Genomic DNA, 8,283 nt, shown 5'->3' on the forward strand with positions numbered 1-8,283 from the left:
ACATCTCACAAAACATTCCACCCAGTTCTGTCATACGTGTTCTCCAGATCCATCAAAGTTGCATACAACTTCTAATCTTTCACTTGTTACTTTTCCACAGTCATCACCTTAAAAATCTGATTCACACATTCCCTACCTTTCCTTCAACCCTCTTGATCCTCGCGTATTCTGCATTCAGTCTCTTTGACTCTCTCAATCAACATTCTTGCATACACTTTTCCTGGTATACTTCCTGGTATACTTAAACAGACTTAATCCCCAGTAATTAGACTTATTCCCTTGTAACCACTACATACATCCTTCGGCCCTTTTTTTTTGAATAAAGGAACTGTAATACCTTTGACCCAGCCCTAAGGCTCAAATTTTGGTTTCCATGCTACATTGCTCATGTATCCTCTTCCATCCTCCATGCCTATGCGTGTAACAACTGCTGCTTCCCCTTCTCCCACATTCATTAGGCCTTCAGAATACTCTTTCCATTTCCTTTCACTTCCTCCTTTTGATTTAGCAACTCCCCTTCCTTACTTCTTACCTTAACGTTTCCACTCGTACATCCACTTCTTTCCTTTTTTGCATCCTTCCAGTACATTTTCTTACTTTCTCTGATCCTTCCATTCAACTTTCTTCCAAAATCTTCATCTAATCTTTCTTTGCATCATCTCTAACATTGCACATTATTGTTTTGAGTGAGAAAAGACAGACTAAGAGGATCTTTGGGTCAGAAATGGAGGGAGTAAGTGAGAGACAAAGGAGATGGGTCAGAATTGGGGGGGAGTAAATGGGAGACAAAGGAAATGAAAGAATAGTAAAAGAAGCTTTGAGGTATTGTGGCTTGAGTATTCAGAAAGAATAAAGTGTATTGGACTGTTTTATATACACAGGGTAACTTGCTGGTGGTGGGCTAAACCAGGGCATGTGAAACAGTCAGAGGAAACCATGAATTGCTCTGTAGGGTTTTGCTATGGATGGTGGATTCTGGTTTCAGTGCATTACACATGACAGTTAGAGTGTTACTGTGAACAAATACGTCTGTTATACCCCTGTTCTGGGTGCTACCGTAACAAGGTATATAATTGGTAACAGTTATAAAAAGGGAAATTAACCCAACCCTCTGATTCCACTAGAATTGAATTTATCTTTTTACTGTAATTACAAAATCATTCAAAAGAACATCTAAATGTTTATGATACTCTTATCAACATACTTTTATTTTCTTTCATTAAGGTTTTCATTTTGCACAAGCATTCATGAATTTCTAACCAACCTACGTTGCTTTCATAGATTATTCCTTGCTACAATGGTTTTCCTGATAACTTTCAAAAAAAATCTTAGAACATTGTTACACATTGTTATGTAATTCATTTCTGAAGTTTTCAGTTCAAGTAATTTTGTATTTGTTCATTTTCTTAAACAGTGTATATGCAGCCATCTATTACACAAATGAAACAGGTAGCGTCATTGACGTGTCAGTTGATGCAGGCAGGGAACCAACCAGAACTTGCACTTACCAAGGCCTTCACACTTGTTTATGTGAGGTAAGTGAATTATGTATTGGTCAGAGGAAATCACTTATAAGTGATTATGCATAGTTCTGTTTTCTAGGTCACTATTATTACATAGTACATTATTTTTGTAAAGTAGTTTAGAGGCTAGCTGTGGTTATGATATGGAACTACTATGGAGGAATGATGGGATTTTCAACCTTCTTATCGTGGTGACATTTCATTTGGAACAGAATACTACAGTCTTACACAGTGGTCTTATATGCATTATGAAAGCTTGACACAGTCTTCTTAGCCCTAAAATGTTACCATCAGTAATGTGGAATGATTTTGCTGGCCCCCTACATCCAACAGACAGGGTAGGGAAAATAAAATAAAGTAATTCTAATTGCAATTTTTTGAAAACAAAAGAATTTACATGAACTTAAAGCTTTACAATCCCTTATTAAACTATAGAGATAAAAACATATATGTAAGTGGTTATTTAAAAGAATAGGGAAGACTTTTAAATTTGTTAGGAAAAGAGTTTATTAACATAAAGCAAAGAACTATTTTTTACAAGGACTTGATATTAGAGGTATCCATTATCCAGACCATTGGCTTCTTGCTTATAGATGGAGAGCTTCCCTGTATTACCACAATCTGTTGGCCATTTCTTATCAATAAGTTATTTATCCCACACCATATCACGATCCAGATTCCATAAAACACAAGTTATTAATAAGTTATTTATCCCACACCGTATCACTATCCAGATTCCATAAAACACAAGTAAGGAATAGGAGCACAGAGTGGTGCACCCACATTCGGTGACCTCTGAACAAGAAATGAGGGAGGAGGGATCCCCATGGTTGTACACATATGGGAACCCTGTAGAAAAGATGAACTTCTTTAAGTTTTGGTTCTGAGAGACCCAAGGATGGTGTTCTAGGATTAACACATTAGATACAACTATCTCAGAATAGCAAGCTGACGTGCAGAATATCTCTCTCTCTCATGCTAGTCTTGTCTCAGTTATCCATTTTTTTTTTTTTTTTTTTTTTTTTTTTTTTTATACCTCGTCGCTGTCTCCCGCGTTTGCGAGGTAGCGCAAGGAAACAGACCATATTTCCACCATATTGACTTGCCTCACATGTGTACATGCATTCCTTTTACCCTTATCCTTGTACTTTACATATAATCTTTCTGTTTACCTTTTCCTTTCTTATTCAGCTTTACATTTTGACATTTTTGTATGATTCTGTACAATTATATATGACACTTCTTTCACAATAATGGCTCCTGAATTCATGATTCCTTATTTTATCTGTTTCTTCATGCCATATCTTCATTGTAGAAGTTCCGTCTCAATAGTTGTTCTACATGATTCAATTTTTGTATTTTCGATATATGTTTACAGTTTCCTGCATTAATAAGGTAGCACCAGGTTAGGAACATTAATTTGCCTGAGCATAAACTCATTAGTTTTGATGTGAATTCCCTTTTCAATAAAGTTCCCATTGATGAAACCATTACATCCCTAAGGAGGAAGTTACTTGATCTCAGCCTTTCCTTGCTCCTGCCTATAAAAACTTTTATTGACTTACTGATTGTAGTTAGAATTTCAGTCTCAAATTTTTCCATTGACGTATTAGAGCTTTATGTTTCCAATGAAGTTTTCCAAGCTGATGAATTTGATTTTTATGGACAGAAATTTGGTCTTGCCATGGGAAATCCCCTTAGTCCTATCCTGAGTAACTTAATCATGGAATACTTTGAGAATGAAATTCTAACTTCAGTCAGTAATCATCCAAAAATCTGGTTTAGATATGTTGATGATGTGTGGTCCTTATAGCCATCTTCCCAAGATTGTGATGTTTTTTAATGAAATATATAACATTCACCAATCCATCAAATTCAAGATTGATTGGGGAAAATAAGGTAAATTGCCGTATCTTGATGTGTTGATAACTAGGAATCTGATCACTTGTTCTTCAAGATCTACAGGAAGCCTACCAACTTGTTAGTTTTCAGTTCATGATTCTTTTGTAAAAATGTCTGTAGCTATGTCTGTGTTTTTGAGAGCATAAGTCTGGTAGGAGAATGTATTCATATAAGACGTATCTTTAGGCAGTTATGTTATCGTAAGTAGTTTGTGAATAATGCTTTCCAGAAAGCTAGGAAGACATTGTATGCACATAGTAACAAAAGTTTTTATCGAGCATGTAAGGCATTTGTACGAGAAGGAAGAGAGGAAAGTGATTCGTTCTCAGTGAATATAGGTTTGTGGCAGGGGTGCATGATGTCTCCATGGTTGTTTAATTTGTTTATGGATTGGGTTGTTAGGGAGGTGAATGCAAGAGTTTTGAGAGAGGGGCAAGTATGCAGTCTTGTGGATGAGAGAGCTTGGGAAGTGAGTCAGTTGTTGTTTGCTGATGATACAGCGCTGGTGGCTGATTCGGGTGGGAAACTGCAGAAGCTGGTGACTGAGTTTAGTAAAGTGTGTGAAAGAAGAAAGCTGAGAGTAACTGTGAATAAGAGCAAGGTTGTTAGGTACAGTAGGGTTGAGGGACAAGTCAATTGGGAGGTAAGTTTGAATGGAGAAAAACTGGAGGAAGTGAAGTGTTTTAGATATCTGGGAGTGGATTTGGCAGCGGATGGAACCATGGAAGCGGAAGTGAGTCACACAGTGGGAAGGGGGCAAAAGTTCTGGGAGCGTTGAAAAGTGTGTGGAAGGTGAGAACATTATCTCAGAAAGCAAAATTGGGTATGTTTGAAGGAATAGTGGTTTCAACAATGTTATATGATTGCAAGGCATGGGCTATAGATAGGGTTGTGCAGAGGAGGGTGGATGTGTTGGAAATGAGATGTTTGAGGACAATATGTGATGTGAGGTGGTTTGATCGAGTAAGTAATGAAAGGGTAAGAAAGATGTGTGGTAATAAAAAGAGGGTGTATTGAAATGGTTTGGTCACATGGAGAGAATGAGTGAGTAAAGATTGACTAAGAGGATATATGTGTCAGAGGTGGAGGGAACAAGAAGTGGGAGACCAAATTGGAGGTGGCAGGATGGAGTGAAAAAGATTTTGAGCAATCGGGGCCTGAACATGCAGGAGGGCAAAAGGCATGCAAGGAATAAAGTGAATTGGAATGATGTGGTATACCGTGGTCAACTTGCTGTCAGTGGATTGAACCAGGGCATGTGAAGCGTCTGGGGTAAACCATGGAAAGTTTTGTTGGGCCTGGATGTGGAAAGGGAGCTGTGGTTTCGGTGCATTATACATGACAGCTAGAGACTGAGTGTGAACGAATGTGGCCTTTGTTGTCTTTCCCTAGCACTACCTTACATGCGTGTGGGGAGAGGGGGGTTGTCATTTCATGTTTGGCGGGGTGGCGACAGGAATGAATAAGGGCAGCAAGTATGAAATATGTACATGTGTATATATGTATATGTCTGTGTATGTATATATATATATATATGTATACGTTGAAATGATATCCCTGGGGATAGGGGAGAAAGAATGCTTCCCATGTTTTCCCTGTGTGTTGTAGAAGGTGACTAAAAGGGGAGGGAGGGAGTGGGGGCTAGAAATCCTTTCCTCTTGTTTTTTTATTATTATTTTCCAAAAGAGTAACAGAGAAGGGGGCCAGGTGAGGATATTCCCTCAAAGGCTCAGTCCTCTGTTCTTAACGCTATCTTGCTAACACAGGAAATGGCAAATAGTATGAAAAAAAAAATGTTGAAATGTATAGGTATGTATGTGTGCGTGTGTGGACGTGTATGTATGTACATGTGTATGTGGGTAGGTTGGGCCATTCTTTCGTCTGTTTCATTGCACTACCTCACTAACGTGGGAGACAGCAACAAAGTGTAAGAAAATAATATTTTGCTTTTGCTTTGTCGCTGTCTCCCATGTTAGCGAGGTAGCGCAAGGAAACAGACGAAAGAATGGCACAACCCACCCACATACACATGTATATACATACACGTCCACACACGCAAATATACATACCTATACATCTCAATGTACACATATATATACACACACAGACATATACATATATACACATGTACATAATTCATACTTTCTGCCTTTATTTATTCCCATCGCCACCTCGCCACACATGGAATAACAACCCCCTCCCCCTCATGTGTGCGAGATAGTGCTAGGAAAAGACAACAAAGGCCCCATTCGTTCACACTCAGTCTCTAGCTGTCATGTAATAATGCACCGAAACCATAGCTCCCTTTCCACATCCAGGCCCCACAGAACTTTCCATGGTTTACCCCAGACGCTTCATATGCCCTGGTTCAATCCACTGACAGCACGTTGACCACGGTATACCACATCATTCCAATTCACTTTATTCCTTGCATGCCTTTTGCCCTCCTGCATGTTCAGGCCCCTATTGCTCAAAATCTTTTTCACTCCATCCTTCCACCTCCAATTTGGTCTCCCACTTCTCCTAGTTCCCTCCACCTCTGACACATATATCCTCTTGGTCAATCTTTCCTCACTCATTCTTTCCATGTGACCAAACCATTTCAAAACACCCTCTTCTGCTCTCTCAACCACACTCTTTTTATTTCCACACATCTCTCTTACCCTTACATTACTTACTCGATCAAATCACCTCACACCACATATTGTCCTCAAACATCTCATTTCCAGCACATCCACCCTCATATGCACAACTCTATCCATAGCCCACTCCTTACAGCCATACAACATTGTTGGAACCACTATTCCTTGAAACATACCCATTTTTGCTTTCCGAGATAATGTTCTCGACTTCCAAACATTCTTTAAGGCTCCCAGAATTTTCGCCCCCTCCCCCACCCTATGATTCACTTCCGCTTCCATGGTTCCATCCGCTGCCAGATCCACTCCCAGATATCTAAAACACTTTACTTCCTCCAGTTTTTCTCCATTCAAACTTACCTCCCAATTGACTTGACCCTCAACTCTACTGTACCTAATAACCTTGCTCTTATTCACATTTACTCTTAACTTTCTTCTTTCACACACTACCAAACTCAGTCACCAGCTTCTGCAGTTTCTCAAATGAATCAGCCACCAGCACTGTATCATCAGCAAACAACAACTGACTCACTTCCCAAGCTCTCTCATCCACAACAGACTGCATACTTGCCCCTCTTTCCAAAACTCTTGCATTCACCTCCCTAACAACCCCATCCATAAACAAATCAAACAACCATGGAGACATCACACACCCCTGTTGCAAACCTACATTCACTGAGAACCAATCACTCTCCTCTCTTCCTACACGTACACATGCCTTACATCCTCGATAAAAACTTTTCACTGCTTCTAACAACTTGCCTCCCACACCATATATTCTTAATACCTTCCACAGAGCATCTCTATCAGCTCTATCATATGCCTTCTCCAGATCCATAAATGCTACATACAAATCCATTTGGTTTTCTAAGTATTTATCACATACATTCTTCAAAGTAAACACCTGATCTACACATCCTCTACCACTTCTGAAACCACACTGCTCTTCCCCAATCTGATGCTCTGTACATGCCTTCACCCTCTCAATCAATACCCTCCCATATAATTTCCCAGGAATACTCAACAAACTTATACCACTGTAATTTGAGCACTTACTCTTATCCCCTTTGCCTTTGTACAATGGCACTATGCAAGCATTCCACCAATCCTCAGGCACCTCACTATGAATCATACATACATTAGATAACCTTACCAACCTTAGTCAACAATACAGTCACCCCCTTTTTTAATAAATTCCACTGCAATACCATCCAAACCTGCTGCCTTGCCGGCTTTCATCTTCCGCGACGCTTTTACTACCTCTTCTCTGTTTACCAAATCATTTTCCCTAACCCTCTCACTTTGCACACCACCTCGACCAAAACACCCTATATCTGCCACTCTATCATCAAACACATTCAACAAACCTTCAAAATACTCACTCCATCTCCTTCTCACATCACCACTACTAGTTACCACCTCCCCATTAGCCCCCTTCACTGAAGTTCCCATTTGCTCCCTTGTCTTACACACTTTATTTACTTCCTTCCAAAACATTTTTTTTATTTTCCCTAAAATTTGATGATACTCTCTTACCCCTACTCTCATTTGCCCTCTTTTTCACCTCTTGCACCTTTCTCTTGACCTCCTGCCTCTTTCTTTTATACCTCTCTCACTCATTTGCATTTTTTCCCTGCAAAAATTGCCCAAATGCCTCTCTCTTCTCTTTCACTAATAATCTTACTGCTTCATCCCACCACTCACTACCCTTTCTAATCAACCCACCTCCCACACTTCTCATGCCACAAGCATCTTTTGCGCAAGCCATCACTGCTTCCCTAAATACATCCCATTCCTCCCCCACTCCCCTTACCTCCTTTGTTCTCACCTTTTTCCATTCTGTACTCAGTCTCTCCAGGTACTTCCTCACACGTCTCCTTCCCAAGCTCACTTACTCTCACCACTCTCTTCACCGCAACATTCTCTCTTCTTTTCTGAAAACCCCTACAAATCTTCACCTTCGCCTCCACAAGATAATGATCAGACATCCCTCCAGTTGCACCTCTCAGCACATTAACATCCAAAAGTCTCTCTTTCGTGCGCCTGTCAATTAACACGTAATCCAATAACGCTCTCTGGCCATCTCTCCTACTTACATACATATACTTATGTAAATCTCTCTTTTTAAACCAGGTATTCCCAATCACCAGTCCTTTTTCAGCACATAAATCTACAAGCTCTTCACCATTTACATTTACAACACTGAACACCCCATGTAT

General features: G+C 39.8%; 1 protein-coding gene across 2 annotated transcripts in view; it reads left to right on the forward strand.

Annotated features, from left to right (window-relative positions):
- The window catches only part of LOC139748641 (midasin), a 355,039-nt gene that overhangs the window by 291,246 nt on the left and 55,510 nt on the right, over nucleotides 1–8,283 (forward strand). For both annotated transcript variants that reach the window (XM_071661871.1, XM_071661870.1), the window contains one exon: nucleotides 1,415–1,535. In XM_071661871.1, the coding sequence (XP_071517972.1) occupies nucleotides 1,415–1,535 (121 nt within the window). The remainder of the gene's footprint in view (nucleotides 1–1,414; nucleotides 1,536–8,283) is intronic.

Source organism: Panulirus ornatus, chromosome 5 (assembly GCF_036320965.1).
Source record: "Panulirus ornatus isolate Po-2019 chromosome 5, ASM3632096v1, whole genome shotgun sequence".
In the NCBI taxonomy this organism is placed as follows: Eukaryota; Metazoa; Arthropoda; class Malacostraca; order Decapoda; family Palinuridae; genus Panulirus; species Panulirus ornatus.